This window comes from Pagrus major, chromosome 6 (assembly GCF_040436345.1).
Source record: "Pagrus major chromosome 6, Pma_NU_1.0".
Classification (NCBI taxonomy): domain Eukaryota; kingdom Metazoa; phylum Chordata; class Actinopteri; order Spariformes; family Sparidae; genus Pagrus; species Pagrus major.
This window is the reverse complement of record NC_133220.1, coordinates 16,596,972-16,615,348: the sequence shown is the minus strand read 5'-3', so window position 1 is coordinate 16,615,348 and position 18,377 is coordinate 16,596,972. Positions and strand designations below refer to the sequence as shown.

Sequence of the window (18,377 nt, the reverse complement as noted above, 5' to 3'; positions counted from 1 at the left end):
TTTCGGTTCAGACGTTTGCACCGGGATCATCAGACACCGGAGCACTTTCCAGAGGCTGGAAATGACTGTTGCTCCGCTCTGTTGACCTTATTCATACATATAATATTCTAACCAAGCCAAATCATCTTTGAAACTAACACATGTGCTTATTTTTTCATCGCAGAGACAAGTTCATTCCTTGCTCTCTTCGAGTTTCTGTCTTCAAAACTACAATCAGAAACATGATAAGAAGTCAATCACTTCAGTACATTATAAATCTAGAAGGGTACAGAGAGATTACAGTGTTCAGAAAGGTAAGTTTGTTCTTTCAACTTCATCTGAGCTCTTTCAAATTTCATTTCACTCACACAGAAATAGAAAAACTACAAAAACATCAATTTTCTCACTGTCTCTGATTTTTTTTGTGTTCCATTCATGCTAAATAACTCGAATGATGCTGACGAAGCACATTTACTTAAAGCAGAAACAGACAGCCTTTCAAAATCCCCCCTCCTGGCACTTTCCTGTGGTATTACTGTTGGCGCCGCTGTCGCAAAGACAGCGTTATCAACAGGGCCACCGCTAATGGCCTGGTTATTGTCTAAAGCATAAAACATCTGTAAGAATCCAAATTGTGCCTAGAAACCCTGATCTCAGTGCTGTAGAAGAGTAAAACACCCAGTTGTATATATAAGTAGACAGGTTTGGTTACTTACTTGTCTTAAGTCAGGTTTGTTAGGGGGAAACAGACATTAGCAAGGGAACAAACTTTGACAGAACACCAGCGCTCTCCATTGAGTGAATGCCCGTCCGTTAACTCTTGTTCCACATCAGCTTCTCGCACTAGAAGTGTATACAGTGGGAGAGAAGCCACAGTGCAGTGGGTGAGTTTTGTTTTGTTCACGTCAGTTTGAACGAAGTGTGTTTCACTGAAAGTTAACGAGGCAATTAAGCTGATGTCAGAAAAGAGAGAAAGTCAAATTCTCAAATTCAATTATTTTTCTGTTCAGTAAAGAAAATAAGTGTAAAATTAAAAAACAACTCTTCTTTCTTGACATTTTGTGAGTTTAAATTGTTTAGTTATTAGATTATAGCAGCAAACTCTGAGACAGGAAAGGCTTGGGCTAGCTGGTTAGCATGCTAATTTCAGTAGACTACATAGATGTCAACACTGTCTCACTCTTTTTATAATGTAACTTCATTTTGAATGTTTTAAACAAAAATTCTGGCCAGATTTCACAAACTGCTCCTATAAACAGCAGCCATCACCTCCAAGGGAACAAGAAAGTAGTTATGGTTGTTGACATGAATGAGTAGAGTGAACTTATATCTTTTTACAGCGACATTGGAGTGTGTACAAACCTTTTATTAAATGTGTATATACTGCCTATAAATCCTAAACAGTGTGATGAATTGATTTGATTGATTGTTTGTGTTGACTCCTATTTACCGATCCAACATAAAGACTGGGATTAATGGTGCCTCTATTTCCAGAAACACCGCTGCTCATCGCTCTTGATGTTCAAACTTTGTCCAAACAACAACAAAAAAAATCATTATTGGTATTCTGCATTAGATCCAATCAGCAATTTCCCTGCTGAGGTGACCAGTAAGAGTCTCCTTAGTGCCACAGCAGTCTCTCCTCTCTCATAACAAAAGCATTTTTCTTCTGAGATCCACTTCATTACCCAGACTAATACGGAGCAAAATGTTTATTCAAATGAGCCAAGATCAAATCCCATAAAATGAATGAAGAAAAATGCTGAAATGGATTATATGCTTGCAGAAAGAAAAAAAAACTCATATTTGAATTAATTACAAACCGTCTGGATTGGGAGGAAAAAATGCTTACAGTTATTTTCTTATTAGAATTTATTTATTATCATCATCCCTCACTGCCCAATGTCATCAATATGTGTCCATGAAAATAGAGAATAATTACATTTTATCAGGATCAACATGACAACGACAAGCATTGTGAGCAGTTGATTGGCCGTTGTTTGAAGGAGAGGGCATATTGTGAGCTTTTGATTGGCTGCTACCAGAGGAAAGACTTTCTATTAGCGATTGATTGGGCAGTGTAATTTTCCACCTGAATGGCTTCAGGGCACACACACACACACACACGCAGTTATTGTGTGACTTTGGCAGGGGCCACCTTTGTATAGTGTCGGTGTGTGAAGGTGGGTTTTCTTTCGCTCTTCAACGGTATTCTCTGAGCTCTGATGGAGTCTTTGCAGGAGGGGGTTTGAGAACAGCGCTGCCCGTCTCAAGAGAAGTCACATGGGGCAGTCTGTCAGGTCACCTCTCATCAGGAGGCATGCAGCAGAGGAAGCAAATCCTCAACAGCATGAAAACACACATTACGCTTCACACACACGGACATAAAAACTACATTATGATCAGATTCATTCCCTTTTCTTTACGCTGATTTATGTTTAAATACATTGATCACCGCCAGCTCGTCTGCATCCAGCCAGGCGACGCAAGGCTGCAGGATGTGATCCGGCTGCCACTGGCAGTGATTCTGCACAGCCTCTAAGTGCAGAGATATCAGAGCCCCATCTCATAAGAAATAGGACGCTGTGACCTCTCTCCCTCTACGCCTTCCTGCCTTTTCATTTCATGTCTCCGATTCCTTGCTCCGATTTCATTTACTTACATGGAGATGTGATAAAAAAAAGGTGATCCGAGGGCCGCTTTCCATCAGTTTTTACAGCCCACTCACTCACAATCAGTTGCTTTTACTGTGAAATAGTGGCGTATAATTCTAAATCATTCAGAAGGTGCTGTCTAGCATTTACCAAACGATCGTGTGGAGCTGCTTTTTTACTTGTTACGATAAAAAGCTAAATGTTCTAGTTTTCATTGAAGGAATAGCTCTGCCTACGAGCACCTTCTAAACACATACATTAACATGTTACATCTTGTTTGTTTAATCTGTACAAAAACCAGCAGAGAGTTGCTGCGACAAGTCGCTGCTGACCAAGAAAGAGTCGAGCACATAACTCCGTGTAAAACCACAACTTGTCAAATTTTACACTTTGGTTTTTGTACAAATTAAAGCAAAAGCTCCTCCAAATTAAACAGAAATATACATAGTTGCACATAGAGCATTTTCTGATCTGACGCCATTATCGAAGACAACACTATAGTTTAAAAAATAAAACCATTTTCTAATTTTACAATGCTATGGTTTTAATTTTATATCCCTAAAAAGGCAAAAAGGCAGGAATTATGTATTAATTCACTGCGCTGTGGTGTCTGTTTCACAGAATTTGTCGACTTGACAAAGAGCGAGCTAATGACTGGACTTAAACACAAACTACCCTTACGAGGGGATGAGGTGCAGGTGGAGAGAGGCAGAGAAACACAGGTGAGGGGAGTGATTAGAGGAAACAAGAGAGCAGGGAAGGAGCTGGGGAAAACACTGGGAACAGGGCTGGGCTAATGAGGCTGATGTGAGACAGGTGTCAAGGGAAAATCAGGCAGGGCACAGGAACACAAGAACACAGGTGAGTAAGGCTGCATCCAAATGATTGGACCACAATTTATCCAGTTCACAAGGGCTCTCAAGTGGACTATCTGCAGACTTCAGTGATTTAATTATCCACAATCAATTGTGATATGTTGTAGAATTTATTATGAATAAACAATTACTTTAGTGAAACGTTACCTGAATCATGTCAGCCAGAAATAAAATTCAACCACATCACGATACAGAAATATGTAGAAGTATAGGTTGCAGAGGTTAGCAAATTGATTTTAGGGTGGAGATTTGGATGCAGCTTAAAAAACAGGAAATAGCTAAACAAAAACCTAAACTATGACATACAACTAAACCAAAATAAAATCTGTTCAATCTAGGTAAATTAGATTTACAAAAATTTACACCACAAGGAGTCATGAAGTAGGGACGTAGGTGAGTCAAGTCAACCTCCTTCCTCTTTGGACTTTGTGGCTCAGTAACATCGTCACACCACTGGGCACAGCCAGGCTAGCAGTTTCCCCCAAATCCATTCTCTGTGCTAAGCTAAGCTAACCAGCTGCTGGCCGTCCATTAGCTTCGTATGTAGGGCACCGATGTGAAAGTTGTACCAATCTTTGTATCTAACTCTCAGCAACGAAGCGGATAAGAGTATTTCCCAAAAAACGTCGAACTATCCCTTTAACTCACACTTTCAGAGGGGGTATCCTGCATTTAATAGCCTGATCAATGCGCAGCACCGTGGCTTTGGTGACACGCACGCACATAAATCATGCAAACAAGTGTGCATCAGATCTTTTAAGAAACCTGATCAGAGAGTCGACTCCTCTGAAGGACAAAGACACAGAGCGTGACAAAACAGTTATTAAACCAAGAGCAAGCGAGACGATCTCCAGACCGAGCAGCAGGGAAAGGGGAGACGTGACCATGGAGGGGTGACAGAGCGAGACGCCAAAATGAAGAAATGCAGAGATGAGAGGATAGAGAAATAGAGGGCCTGCCAGACCTGACAGAGGATGGAGGGAAGAGAGAGAGAGAGAGAGAAGAGACCACTCAGACTAGATAAACAGATCAGTTCATGTACAGTCAGTTATGACATTGACTGTTTGAAAGTGTGAGATTCACTCTGTTGTATCTAATGATGCATCTGAGTCGCAAAATGTCAAGTGCAAGTTTTTTCCTTTGAATGTTTACGCTCTAAATTTGCAAACACAAGCGGAAAAGTTCAACGTAGCATTTTGAATATTACTTCTATGCAAACAAAACAAAACTTTAATAAACCCTCAGCTATTAAAAACAACACAGCATCATTATAATTCCTCCTCTGTATCCGAGCAGACGGAGTGGAGTTAAGGCTGCGAGGGAGAAGGAAATAATAATAATGAACAGAGTGATGAGCAGCACTGAATGTCAATCAGTGCGAGAGCCTTGTTGTGTGTTTTTCTTCCTGCCATTATCAAGTAAATGCAGGTAAATAAGGTGTTTTAGGACAGACATTAAATTCTGTCCTCGCTCTTTAAAAGCCAATTGAGCAGTTTGTCTGCCTCGAGAAGACTGACATTATTTTAAGAAGCACACCGGCTGTAGATATCTCTCTTTCAGCGTCCATCTCCTCCTCATTTCCTAACAATCCAGCCGGTAATGATAAAGCCGGAAGTAGGAAACAGTGGGGCCTTGTGGGAGTCTGTTTGTCCAGTCTATCCGTCCTCTGGGGGACAGAAGAGGGAAATTACAACCAACGACACCAGTTCGGGGCAGCAGAGGCGATCAGATAAGACAACATTGTACACGCCACTCGTAAATCAATCAAGGTCACCTTCTGCTCTCTTTGGTTTCTGTGTTATAGAGGGTTTAATTCATCAGCTGCTGCAGAGCCTGGGGATAAAGTTATCAGAATCTGACACACTGAATTAAAATATGGTTTTCTCTCCACAGTTATTTGAGTCTTCTGCTGATTACTCACACCCACAGCTCTGACCTTGATGTCTTCCCTCCAGTTAGCTGTCCCACAGCACCACCTGCTGGTCGTTAACCTTCACACAAATGTTTTAAATGAAAGCAACAGCATGTTAATTTAAGGGAAATGGCGCTTACTAAATTAACTTAAGTGTGGTAACACTTTATAATGAGCATCAATGATATACTGTACATTTATAGTTAATTAAAATTCAGTTAGTAGTTATTTCATAAACAATTAAATGCTTTATAAACCATGTCTTAACCATTTACACAGGATTATAAGCATCAGCTGCAACTTTATAATGAATGACTGCTGTTTATAAAGTGAAATACCTAAAAAACACAGGTTTATTATTATTAACCTAATTAGATGTTATTTAGATCATAGATTTCCTTTAGACAGTGGAGGATGAAGTATTTAGATGCTTTACCCAAGTAAAAGTTAGTGTTTTGCTCATTATGCAGAATGGTCCCTGAATAGAGTTTGTTTCCAACAAAAAAATATATTATTTTATGATTGTTACTGGTGTGTTTAGTCAACGGGGAGCCACTTTAAACTACTGGGCAGTTTAATCTTTCAAGATAATTCATACTGTTTTTAGTTGATCATGCTTTACATGAAGAAAACACTTACTCTGTAAAATAATTATATATTTCCATCGAAAGTGTAGTCGTGTAGACGTACATGCAAGTTCATGACACGTAACACAAAATTATACTCAAGCTAATCACGAGCAAATGTATTGTTATTCACTTAAACACTAAAATATACTATATTGTCAGCCTTCAGGCATGTTTTGAGACAGAAATGACTCAACACTTTGAACATTAATTTGTGTTTTATTTGGTTTTTCCACAAAGAAATTCACATGAAGACACTCTCCCTTATTGAAGGATCCAGAATCAATGAGCATGGGTGATTTTAAAAATAAGCGCTTAGCCTCCAAACAGGTTCAAGAAATCAGCTTGTGCATCTCAACGTTTTAAACCGAGATTTAATGGGAGGAAAGAGGAATTTTCCTTTTCGGCAGATGAATATGAGAACAACTTTCATTCTGCACAGAGCAGTGACAATGAGCGAACACATTTGACTGTAAAGGTGCTCTGTGGAGTTTTCTTGTAAACAAACAAACAAACAAACGTGTTTACACTAAGTACGTTCTCAGGGTCAGTTTTTTCTTCAACCCTGCATTGTTAACATCCATGTGTACTAGCTTACTGTCTTCTTCTTGACTACCTTTGTTGGCACATTGCTACACTTGTAAAGCCACTGCTCCACATCCTACTAGGGTTTAAAGACTGCACAAGATACCTGTGAATAAAGTATTTTATCATTTTAAGGCGGATTTCTAGAACACAAACGGTGAAAAGATTTTATGGCATTAAACATTCTTCATTTATCACAACACAGCACAGGAATGTAAAGATTCATCTGCAATCATTGTTAAATTGGTATTTAGTTTAAAAAATGCAGCAGCATCTCACATATAAATTAAGAAAAATCAAGTAATTAAAAGTAATTCATTAAGAAAACAACAAAATCGAAGGTTTGGAAATTTCCATTCTAAGGAGACCACATGCACTCATTCTGATTACTACCTCTGGGTCAAACTAGCCCCAGTCTACCTCTGAAGTAGCTCCCTTTCACACGTTCACACTGGATTACCTGCTTCAAGTGAAAGGTGCTAATTGTAAGAAAGGTTCCTTTTTGAATCTCATTCCCAACTCGTCAAAACTGACGCTTTGGGACGGCAGTCCTACGGTCCCAAAGCGTCATTACTTGACAAATTGGGAATTAACTCTAAAATAAACTTTTCTTACGAATAGCACCTTAAAGAGCCTGTCCACACATGTACGGATAAGTTTTTTTTAAAGACCCAATGGAATTGCCATTTGGAAAAACGATAACGACATAACCTCTATTTGTGCATACCAATTGTTGTTTTATGTAATGAGCATGCACCTGCAACAACAAGAAACGCAGACTACCGGTTTGTTTACGTTTAGTTGGTACCGATGGGAGTCTTTTAAGCACTGCCAAAGTCGGTCTACTTACAAGTTTACAGCCTAACTTGGCGGTTTCTACATTTTGAATCACTTTATTTAAATAGAATAAGCTCAAAATGATGCTCAGAATCTTCCTCTCTTGTGTTTCACGTATCGTTAACATAGACTTTACTGCCACATACACCACCTAATGGTTTTTACATTCTCATGTGTACAGAAATGTTCTGAAAAATGAAGGTTTTGTGGACAGTATATTTTTCTTAAAACAGAGGGTTAACATATCCGCACACATGTGGACGAGGCCTCAGTCTTTTATCCCTGAGTCGGTTTCGAGCAGCTCTCACCGCCCCACCCTTGGTAACACCTGCACTCAAACTCAGACTTCATGAGTGTCACCTCATGTGTTCTCATCCGCCCTAAAACTGTGTAGTCCTGCCCCCCCTCTGGTCTCTTCTCAGACACCACCTTCCACACGGCCGGGTCGAGGTGGAGGTAGGCCCTTGATTTCGGGTCCTTCCTCTGGCATCTCCCCTGAGAGGAACACAAGGTCTGGCTGCAGAGAGTGGCCGCTGATGTTACGTTCACCAGGTAAGAACCCAGAATCTTGTCGATATAGGACTTGACAGCATCACAAGTGGCCTAAAAGGAGGAAGGAAACAAATATGGAGTCATTTATACAACTTTACACCTGAATATGGGCCAATACTGGTGATTACACAACAACAACTGATAGCATTGTGAAAAAAAATACAGATTTCCCAGCAGGTAGGATTGTTTTTGCCTTTTTAAATGAATCTGTACTGTATGTTTGTGATCCATGTATAAAGGTGATTGTATTCAGCAGGATAAAACTGGTTCGAGTCTGAATAGAAAGAATTCAGAGGAGGTTTTGGTCTTTTTATTAGATTTAAGGCAACATCTGAAGCAGGAGGTTAAGCTACAAAAAATATTGCTGCAGTTCAGTCACTGAGAGCGATCAAAATGCTGTGGGCAGACTTGTTTTGAAATTGTCTCAGTTAAGATTGTACAAACAGAGAGGCGCAGACCGACGTGAGCTTCAATTCCAGTCCAAAATGAAAACATGTTGAACACCACGCTTTATGTTTCGTTATGGTTTTTGGATTTTTTTGTTATCTTGCCATCATCAGGGTGGTGTCTGAAGTGGTTTCCAATTTCCTTTTTTAAAATCACCATAAATACACTGGTAAACTGAAGTAAACAAAATCATGACCATCATGTTTTTAGAGCAGCTTTCAGAATGGAGTCAGAGTGTTTTTCATGTCAAAACATAAATATCCTGCTCTTCTGTGTTTCTCTTCTAGGCTTTTCACACGATGGGTTTATACTAAAACAATAATTAGCATCAAAAGGTATGAAGGGAGAGCAAGAGTTGAGAAAGGCTTTTTCTTAGCTAGGCTACAACATACAACACATTGTTAGCTTGTCACATTCTCCTCATGGTTGGTTGTCACATGAGACAGTGAGACATAAAGATGAGCTTGCAATTATTGTTCCTTTTATTGTCCTTTATATGGTTATATGAGGTTAAAAAATGCGCTTACGGGAATGTTTTTTTTCCTGTTTATGTTCTGTCGATGCAGGAGATGTGTGAGGTTTAGTTAAACAATAAAGGAGTGCTTAAAACGGGCCCCTACAACAGAAATATAAACATAAACACAAAAGGTGTAGGCGGGTATCCAAACACACTGTGTGCAGCAAGGGGTAACAGGTAAGTTACTGTACCTTGGATTTGGAGAAGGTATGGTCGCCCCAAAGCACCACCCCTGCAGATCCTAAAGCAGCACTCTCTCCGATGGTGTAGACCAGGTGCTCCTGCAGGAGGAAACAACAGATCATGACAAACAGATCATGACAATCCCAAACATGATGGAGTTAAAACATCTGCTCCTCACCTGAGAGAGGAAATCTAACGTGTACGTGTAGACGATGCGGGCGTAGGGGAACACGGGCGGTGCCGATGGAGTCTGCTGAGCTCCAGCTCTCATGGCCTCCAGGATGCGGTGGTGAGAGTAGAGGAGCACTTCTCTGCCGAGCTTTCGCATCTCGAGGCTGAGGTAGATGTCAGGATAAAGAGCGGAGGAGACGTTCCACAACCACAGCAGCTCGTCGTTCCTCTTCATCTCCACAGCTGGACACTCCCCTGTGTAGTTTTTGGTGCTGTAGTAGTTGTAGCAGCTGGGGAAACCATAGTAACCCCACAGCCCGTTTGGCCTCTCCTTCTGCCCCAGTTTGAGTGTTTCCTCCATGAATTTCCTCCCAGCTCCCTCAAACTCCACCTTTGCTGCAGCGTCTACCTGCGCTGGAGTCCAGTCTGGATGCTTGGCCTTCACCAACGCTCTTGACCCCTCCCAGTACACCTGCTTACTTTCCCAGTTTCTCTCCCACACAGGCCTCCAGCTCTCCCAGTCCACCACAGCCAACCCCTGGAAATCCTTATCAGGGATATAAGTTCTGATATTCTCAGTGGCCACCCTGAGGTGTTGATCAAGACTGGCGTTCTGTGGCACCCCGCCGTTGATGGCCCCTGCTTGGCTGGAGTACCTGGGATACAGGCCGAGCTTCTCAGCGTAAAAGATGGTTATGTTTTCACCCATGAAGGTTTGGTTCTGGTTCTGGACAATGCTGAAGGTGCCCAAGTCGAGGTCGACGCCATATTGAGAGAGACAGCTGGCAGTGGGGGCGTTCCATACGGAGAGGAAAGGCACCTGGGAGAAAGATGATGAGGCAAACTGCAGCCCTGAAACAAGACTGATCAGTTTTAAGAGGAGCAGCACCTGAGAATGGAAGTGAGTCATCCCTGCAAAGAAAGAAAAGAAAACAGAAGAGTGTCGTGACATCTGGAGAGGATATTCGTACAAACTTGTTTTGAAGTTGTGAGGCAATAGAAGTGTCAAAAATCAAAATCAAAAGTGAAGTAAGTTTTGATTTTCAGCACCAAGAAGTTCAGCTCTTGACTGAATATGCTCTCTTCTTTGTCCATTAATCCTGCATGATTTTCCAAATAACCACAAATAACTGGTGTGATGTAGCCACATGGGAAGAAATGAACAGACTAAAATCTAATAATCTAGTGCACAAAGCAGTAACTTACCTTTTTAATACTTGGATTTTGGTTTAGACTTTGTGGTCTGGTTGTACAGGGAAATACAACAGGCAGTCTCATGATCTGAGTGACACATGCAGGAAAAGGGGAAGGAACAAAAACAGAAGTGGCTCTGGGATTTTCTAACAGCCAATCGTAAGAATGCAAAGGTTTTCTAACAACCAATCAGAAGTGTGCACAGAATCTAAACAACCAATCATAAGAGAATAAGGATTTAAAGTCACAGGCAAGTTAAAGCCTGTTCATATCATCCTGTTTATCCTTTTTTTCACTTTGTCTCACTAGGAATATAAACATTTACCAAAAGACCAAAACCCTATCCTGGAAACTTATTATTTTACTCTAAATTGATGTCAAGCAGGCCATATTGAACTCCTCCTCCTCCAAATTGAAATGTGTGCCTTCCTAACTCTTAAAAGCAGTAAAAATAACTCCTGGCTTAACAGCACCCTACAATTACATGAGGAGGGGGTATGAGGCAGCAGCCTGCAGAGTGTGTCCCTCCCTGAGGACTGAGTTAGCTTTTTCAATGACGTGTTTTTTCCCCCCCGGAAGCTTAACTTTTAATGACTGCAACAGCAAAGCCACACCTGTATTATCTGAAAACTGAAGTTTATTTTGGTGTCTCTCCCCTCTTATCTGTAAATCGTAACGGAAATAACACAAAGACCTCCAGGAAAGAAGTTTATTTAATTACACAAAGGTCTGATTAGAGGACGGCAAAGAGTGAGTGTCAGAAATGTGCTTTTAATATTGTGCATCTGATGTAAAACAGCTGCTGAAATATAGAATAGAGTCTTTTTTTTTCTTTTTCGCAGGAATTGAGTAACGTTGTGTTTAAGAGAAACTAGTAGTCATGATTTGGACATACAAATAAGAAAATATCATATAAAACACCTAAAAATACATTCAAATAAATAGTAACACTGTAACTGCCTCCATTAAAAACATCAGATGTCAGAGAGAGGTTGAAAAAAAGATCAGGCACTTTAAATATATTGTGCTATTTCCAGACTTAAGTGCATCAATTCCACTGTCTTTCACCACACAGCTACTGACATAAACATCAACTCATTCATCACATTGCCCTCCCCAAAAATAAAAACGTTCTCTCTATGAGAAACATGGAATTTGACACTTTGGGAAACAGTGGCCGAGAGGAAACTGAGAGCAAAATGTAAACAAGGTCATTTCCAGCGAGCCCTCCATTGTTTAAAAAAAGATTACAAGTTATAAACAAATATAACTTTGCAATTTCCACAGTGTTTCTTATTAAATTTCACTTTGTGTCATCTGTTTACAGCAATTACAAGAAAAATAACACTCCTTACTCATTAGAATTCCCGACTTTGCTCCTGTATTTATAAAATGCATCTAAGTCTACAGTATTTGTGGTGTGTTAGCAGAGGAGCAGAGAGATAATCAGTAAGATCACACATGGCAGTGCTGCAGGATCGGTGGCTTTCGATGGCACCAGAGTCTGATTGCAGCCTTCCCCCTTGTAGCCGCTGTAGCACTGGCACTGAAACTCTGCCTGAAATCTCTCCTTCTCCGCTTCACCGAGCTCGCCGGTGACCGTCGGCTTGCCGCCCTGCCTGATGATTGTGTGGTTGAAGGGGTTCAGATGCAAGTAAACGTCGCTGTCTGGATTTTTGCGCAGACAGCGGCCGTGAGAAGCACACAAACTCTGGCTGCATAGCTCTGCTGCCGTGGAGACGTTGAGGAGGTATTGACTTAGTGGACCCCGCAGATACTCGTCCAGGTTGGAGCAGCTGGTCTGGAGAGAGATTCATAATGAGTAAAGGCCGCACTGAGGACCTTTAACACCAAGCCAACGTTTCTAATCCCATTAATCATGTGTGTGAGGGCTCAGGAATGTGACTTTTCTGTGTAATGTTCAGTGGTGGAACAAGTATTCAGATCGTCCATTTGGGTGAAAGTAGTAATACCAATATATAAACATACTCTGGTACAAGTAGAATATACTGCATTCATTATCTCAACCAGCACAATGTATTCAAAGTATCAAAAGTAAAAGAAGTCTCTGAGAAAAATGTTTATATTCTCATTAAAATGCTGTTTTTTATATGTGTGTATACATATATATATATATATATATATATATATATATATATATATATATATATATATATATATATATATATATATATATATATATATATATATGTATGTATGTATGTATGTATGTATTATTACTGAAGGATGAAATTAATATGTAAGCAGAATTAATGTTGAAAGAGGTTACTGGAGTTTTCAGCATTTTATATTACAATGTTCATATTAATTATATTCTGTAGAGCACTTGAGCAAATATACATAGATACAGTCCACTGCTGGTAATATTAGGCCCTTATCAATAAAAAATGTTATATGTACTACAGACAATTTCTTTAATCAAGTTACATTTTTTCCATTCATTGATTCTATTTCCGAGTAAGCTTCACATTAAACCCTGTTAAATGGGATCTGTAACATTTTACTCATGCTAGCATCCAGAAATACTAAGCCTTTACGTCAACAGAAAGTCACTGCCACTCTGCTCTAGACAGCACTACACAGATGGAAGTTAAATTCAGGGTTTTAATTTACTTTTCTAACAAGTGACAATTCCCATTATATTAATCCATAAGTATAAAAAATGCTTCTTAATTCAGAGCCTCAACAATACGGACTGTTGTGCTCTATCTGCAGATAATCAGTGCCACAAACACAACCTTGATAAATAAAAAAAATGTATTTCTTTTTTAAATCTAGCTAGTTTCTTTATCAAAGATTCATATTTTGTCTGAAATCACCCCAATAAATCACTGCTGCACAATGTGACACGTTTGATATAACGAAAGTGGAATAAAGAGATGTACCTGCAACTTAACAATCGTGCCATCATTTACTGTGGATGTTCAAAATAATTATAATAAAATACAATTTTGTATACTATAGTCCGGTTATATAAAGTAACTAAAGCCTGTAAATAATATTGTGATACTTTTAAGCTATGTCGCGGCATACAATATATATCTTGATATTTTGCGATCTCCTCTATTGGTACTTTCACAAAATATTAACACAATTAGATTTTTGGCTTTTTTTTTCATCAGTACTGTGGATATAATGATTTAGTGGGTAAGTATAAGAAGAAGTAGAACAGTCTGGTAAATTCAGAAAATTACGTTTAAAAAAAATTACACTTTACTGTAATGCAGCCTTTAAAACCAGGAAAAGACAACACTTATGCCACATCTCGTTATTATATCAATATATTGCCCAGCCCTAAACTAAAGTAAGGGCCATGTTGATTTGGGTAAATACAAATCAGTCGAAACTATTTTCTCTTATTTTCTGCTAGATATGCCCTGAATGGGAACAAACACTGTCCATGACTGATTTTAAGATTTGATCTGAATTGACCTAAATCAGCCAAAATATGAAAAAAGAAACACTTCCAACAAACATCTCCTGCATCTGAAGCTGTCCGTGTGACTCAAGTGACTCAGTCTGTGCCGGAGCCCTGAGGAATAATTGCTAGTTATCAAATGACTGCACACATGACAGACGAGAGCAGCAGGTCAAAACTAACCAGATCATAATGTTCATGGTCAGATCTGAAAGTTAAATCTGAGTGATTCACGTTTTTATAATTATTGTGTTGATGCTTACTTTGCTGCCTGCATACGCTGTATCTCCCCACATGATGATCCCAGCTGCTCCCAAAGCCACGCTCTCCCCGATTGTGGAGACAAGGTCAAACTGTGAAAAAAACATAAAGCACTTTAACCCTATCACATATACAAAGAAAAACACACTGTTGAGTATGACTTGAACTGGGTCAAAGTGTTAGTGGGGCAAAAGCTACTGTATGTGAAGCACAGCAGCTGTTATCGGTTCATTCTCCCAGAAGGAAACGGTCTATAGGGTGTCAGCGAGATTTTGAACTCCACCAACACCCATCCTGCCTACTCCGCATAAGTGAGAGGTATTGGGGTGTCTGACTGCTACCAGAACAGGAAAGGACTGTGGCTGACGATAAGGAAAAGCTATAGCTCCATGCAGCATGCACTGATCACAGAGAAAGAGTGCTGACTGTTAGAACAACAGCGTGATTGAGGGTTAATCTTGGAACAAAAAGTCCATGTGTTCTGCTTCAAAATGTATGTTATCTTACATGAGCGACAGATTAGTCATGTTCACCATAATGGTAAGGAAAAAGCACGGAAAAGAGGAAGAGGAAGCAAATCCAGCAGGGAAGAGTGTCTAAAGTTAATGTCACCTCTGTCAGCTGGTCCAGAGAGTAGGCGTAGGTGGGCCGGGTATACACAAAGACAGGACGTGCCAACCCATCGCCTAATGATGCTAAACGCATCCCCTCCTTCACTCGGTTCCGGACAAACTGGCGTCCGGAGGGTGAGGACTTCAGCACTTCGCCCATGTAGATGGAAGGGAAGAGGGCCGTGCTCTCCATCCACAACCATCTCAGCTTCTCGTTGCGAGCCACCTCCACATCTGGACAGCGGCCTGTGTAGTTCTCCAGAGTGCGCCTGTAGTCGTGATTGTAGCAGTCGGGGAACAGGTAGAAACCCCACAGCTGGTTGGGCCTCAGGTTCTTGGCGTGTCTCAGCGTCTCCAGCATGAACTTCCTGGCTGACATCTCAAATTCCTGCTGGGCCACTTTTGCCACCTGCTCTGGCGGCCATGTTGGGTTCTTTTGTCGCACCAACTCACGAGAGTGTTTGCGGTAAACATCTTTGGTGTCCCAGTTGCGTATCCAGAGTGGGCGCCACTCCTCCCAGTCAATAACTGCCAGACCCTTGGCGCCTGGTTCCTGAATGTACTTCTGCACTCCCTCCTGCATCTTATCCAGGTGCTGTGTGAGACTGGCAGCCTGTGGCAGCCCCCTGTTCATCGGCGTTTTATCTTGCTCATAGTAGGGGTACAAGCCTAAGCGGTCCTTATAGAAGATGGTGAGGTTCTGCCTAACAAAGCCCTCATTGGGGGAGGCCACGATCTGGAAAAGGTCCAGCTGAAAGCGAATACCATGCCGCGGGGCACAGTCCTCAGTCGGGGCATTCCAAGCGAGGAGCAGAGGCTTTTGGGAGTACAGAGGCCATCTCGTGGGTTTCAGTCCCAACGCAGAGAGGCAGTCCCACAGCAGCGCAGTCAGCAGCAGTACTTTCCAGTCAGGCAGAGTCCAGTACAACATGTCTTCAGATGTGAATTGACAGATAGGACTGTCACTCTCTGCTCTACAAGTCACAGAGGAGACTGACATTTAGTTTTTTTGATTACTTTTTCAAATAAGCCGTAGTCCCAAATACATCCATTTAAAATCTAGTATCTCCTCAACATTCATCACAACCACAGCTAGATAAAATGGGACATTGCGTATTATACACAGAAGAACATAAGGCCTAGTGTGTAAAAGTAGCCTTTTAAACATTATCAGGTAACCAAGTGTGAACAGTATTAGTGCAGCAACTACGTCTAACATTAGAACCGAAACTAACAGGGACGGACGGGGAACAGATACCAAAAATTATACAGTTACAGAGTAAGCACTGACGTCTATCAAAAAATTATAGTGATGCATTAAAGCAGTGCATTTTTATGTACGTGTTGTGCACTATATGGAGATAAATCAATGCAGAAATCATAAAGGTGTTTGGATAAATAATGGCAGCAAGTTCTAGTCTTTATTTGTTTTCTTCTTTTGTCTTTATTCATTGAAAGCATATTGGTTATGCCTTTATGCCAACAGAAAGTCACTGTCACTGTCTGGGTAGTTCAGTTCAGTTATTTATTTACTTTTAGTATGAGTAAGGCTTTTAAATTCACAGCCTCAACAATATAGACTTCTGTGCACCATCTGCAGATAATCAGTGCTACAGAAACAGTTTAGATAATAAATAATCCCATAAAAAATTAAGCTAGTTTCTGTCTTTATTTAAAAAAAAAAAAAAAACATCCCACGGTTACATCTGCAGACTGTTTTCCCAAGTTGGGCTTCAACATTTAACCTTTCCCGCTGAAATTAACAAACTTTTTTTTTAAAAGTAAAGCAAAAGTAAGAGCAAAGTTGAACTGAGTGTGTCTGCAGCTGGACAAACTTACCTTTACTGGCAGACTGAGGAAGCATTCCCAAAAAAAAGACCAGAAGCCTGCTCCTTCAAGCCGCGTTTTTCCTTTTATGCGTTGCCTCAAGAGAAATGGGAAAAATTAAAAATGAACATTGCTTTAGTGAAAGAAAACCACGACGGGGTGGATGTTGAACGGCATGTGTCGCCGGTAAGTGTCCTGTGAGCTCCGGTGCGGGGCTGAGGCGGTCGGTACAGTGCGGGGACGCGGAGCTGCCCCCTGCGATGGTGTCAGTCGCTACTCGTCCGGTGCCAAGCTACTTTCAGGATGTTCCATTCAGAGCCGAGAACGGGGGGGGGGGAGGCGAAACTAACCGGACATCCCAACAACTCAGTCAGCGTGTCTAATCTGTTACAGCGACGTGTTCCCTCGCCTCAAACCCACTCACAACTCCAGGTGCAAATTTTCGCTTTGATTTTCTACGTGATTTGTGAAGATATGTCTAGAGTCCCGGTACAGCGCGGAATGACTCAGTCCAAGAAGTTTGCCTCCGCTGCCGTGAAACGGATCCACTGTAAAGCAGCAATGTGGAGCCTGACGGAGGGTCAGAGCGGGCCAGTGTGCCACATCCCTAAAAATAAGATCATATCATACCCACAAATGACCACTGTGCTCCCGTGACCTTTCAGATACATTACAATCAGATATAGCTTTGTAATACTATGGCATTTAGCAGTCTTGTGCAAGCTTTATTTTAGTGCGATGACATCAGATGTACTCTGATCCTTAAAACACACAGCAAGTAAACATTAAGTACGACATTAAAGGTGCAATATGTAAGAATCGGTCACCTGTTGAATTGGTGCTACAAATAAATACGGTAACTGCTACATGTAGCTGCTGTTAGCCGGTACGCATGTGTTGTTTTCCAAGTCAAGAAAGTCGCAGTTTGTCATAAAACTAATGAAAAGCAAGACTTTGAATTTTTTTTTTTTTTTTGAATAAGACCCGGTTGAACACACTAATATTCTGCCGTGTGGAATATGACGCGTAATCAGCATCCAGTGGCGGCACGTAAATAAGTATGGACTTTGGGATGCGGTCTGTTAAGGACATTTTTATTACTGGAAACGGTGGTGGAGGACAAACCCCATTCAGTCCTATGAAAGCTGCTCAGTGGTGTTGTGAAGCCAAAAAAGCTCGACCTCCCGGCTGTGAGAGTACCTGGATCGCCGACCGGGCCAATGATGTAGTTCACTGAGTGGTTTCACACAAAACTATATGATATTTGACTTTATTTATGACAAAATTTTTACCGCATTCACATCCACTTCACTTCACTTTGACAGAGAGTGTTCATAACAGACCCAATTGTTTATTTAAAAAAAAGATGATTTTTAACAAAAACGCTTTTCAAGACCTTTGAATGTGATGACAATTTAAATCTGTCAGCTGAACTTGAGTGTTTCTACTGTGTGAGACTTTTGTTCCACAGTATTTCAGTGGTAAATGTTGGACTTTTACTACACTGCATTTGTGCAATCAGTATACTCAATTTGTGATTCACTTGTTTTCTCCAGGAAAACATAAGGAAACATGTGGTTACTGTAGACTGACACTGACTCTGTGAATTTATTTATTTACTTTACCTTCCCTTTCTCTATTTTTTTCCTACACACTCAATATCTTTTTTCTGTTACTGTATCTATACATTACTCTTTATTCAATGGT

The 18,377-nt window shown here is 40.7% G+C and overlaps 2 protein-coding genes across 2 annotated transcripts; both read right to left on the bottom strand.

Moving 5' to 3' along the window:
- Window positions 1–6,245: 6,245 nt before the first annotated feature.
- On the bottom strand, window positions 6,246–10,632 carry hyal1 (hyaluronidase 1). Its single transcript, XM_073469217.1, has 4 exons — window positions 10,545–10,632; window positions 9,346–10,250; window positions 9,176–9,265; window positions 6,246–8,071 (listed from the first exon to the last, which is right to left on the bottom strand). Exons 2-4 carry the CDS (start codon window positions 10,246–10,248, stop codon window positions 7,745–7,747), a joined length of 1,320 nt encoding a protein of 439 aa, XP_073325318.1. The 5' UTR covers window positions 10,249–10,250; window positions 10,545–10,632; the 3' UTR covers window positions 6,246–7,744.
- Window positions 10,633–11,227: 595 nt separating this feature from the next.
- On the bottom strand, window positions 11,228–16,932 carry hyal2a (hyaluronidase 2a). Its single transcript, XM_073469286.1, has 4 exons — window positions 16,683–16,932; window positions 14,845–15,817; window positions 14,235–14,324; window positions 11,228–12,333 (listed from the first exon to the last, which is right to left on the bottom strand). The coding sequence occupies exons 2-4, from the start codon at window positions 15,772–15,774 to the stop codon at window positions 11,956–11,958; spliced, it is 1,398 nt and encodes a 465-aa protein (XP_073325387.1). The 5' UTR covers window positions 15,775–15,817; window positions 16,683–16,932; the 3' UTR covers window positions 11,228–11,955.
- Window positions 16,933–18,377: the final 1,445 nt, after the last annotated feature.

Coding starts and splice junctions, on each gene's coding strand:
- hyal1 (XM_073469217.1), bottom strand. CDS start 10,248: ATGACTCACTTCCATTCTCAGGTGCTGCTCCTCTTAAAACTGATCAGT. Junction 9,266..9,345: donor CGTTAGATTTCCTCTCTCAG/GTGAGGAGCAGA, acceptor TTCCTCCTGCAG/GAGCACCTGGTCTACACCAT. Junction 8,072..9,175: donor ATACCTTCTCCAAATCCAAG/GTACAGTAACTT, acceptor TCCTCCTTTTAG/GCCACTTGTGATGCTGTCAA.
- hyal2a (XM_073469286.1), bottom strand. CDS start 15,774: ATGTTGTACTGGACTCTGCCTGACTGGAAAGTACTGCTGCTGACTGCG. Junction 14,325..14,844: donor CTCTGGACCAGCTGACAGAG/GTGACATTAACT, acceptor TTTTTTTCACAG/TTTGACCTTGTCTCCACAAT. Junction 12,334..14,234: donor CAGCGTATGCAGGCAGCAAA/GTAAGCATCAAC, acceptor ATCTCTCTCCAG/ACCAGCTGCTCCAACCTGGA.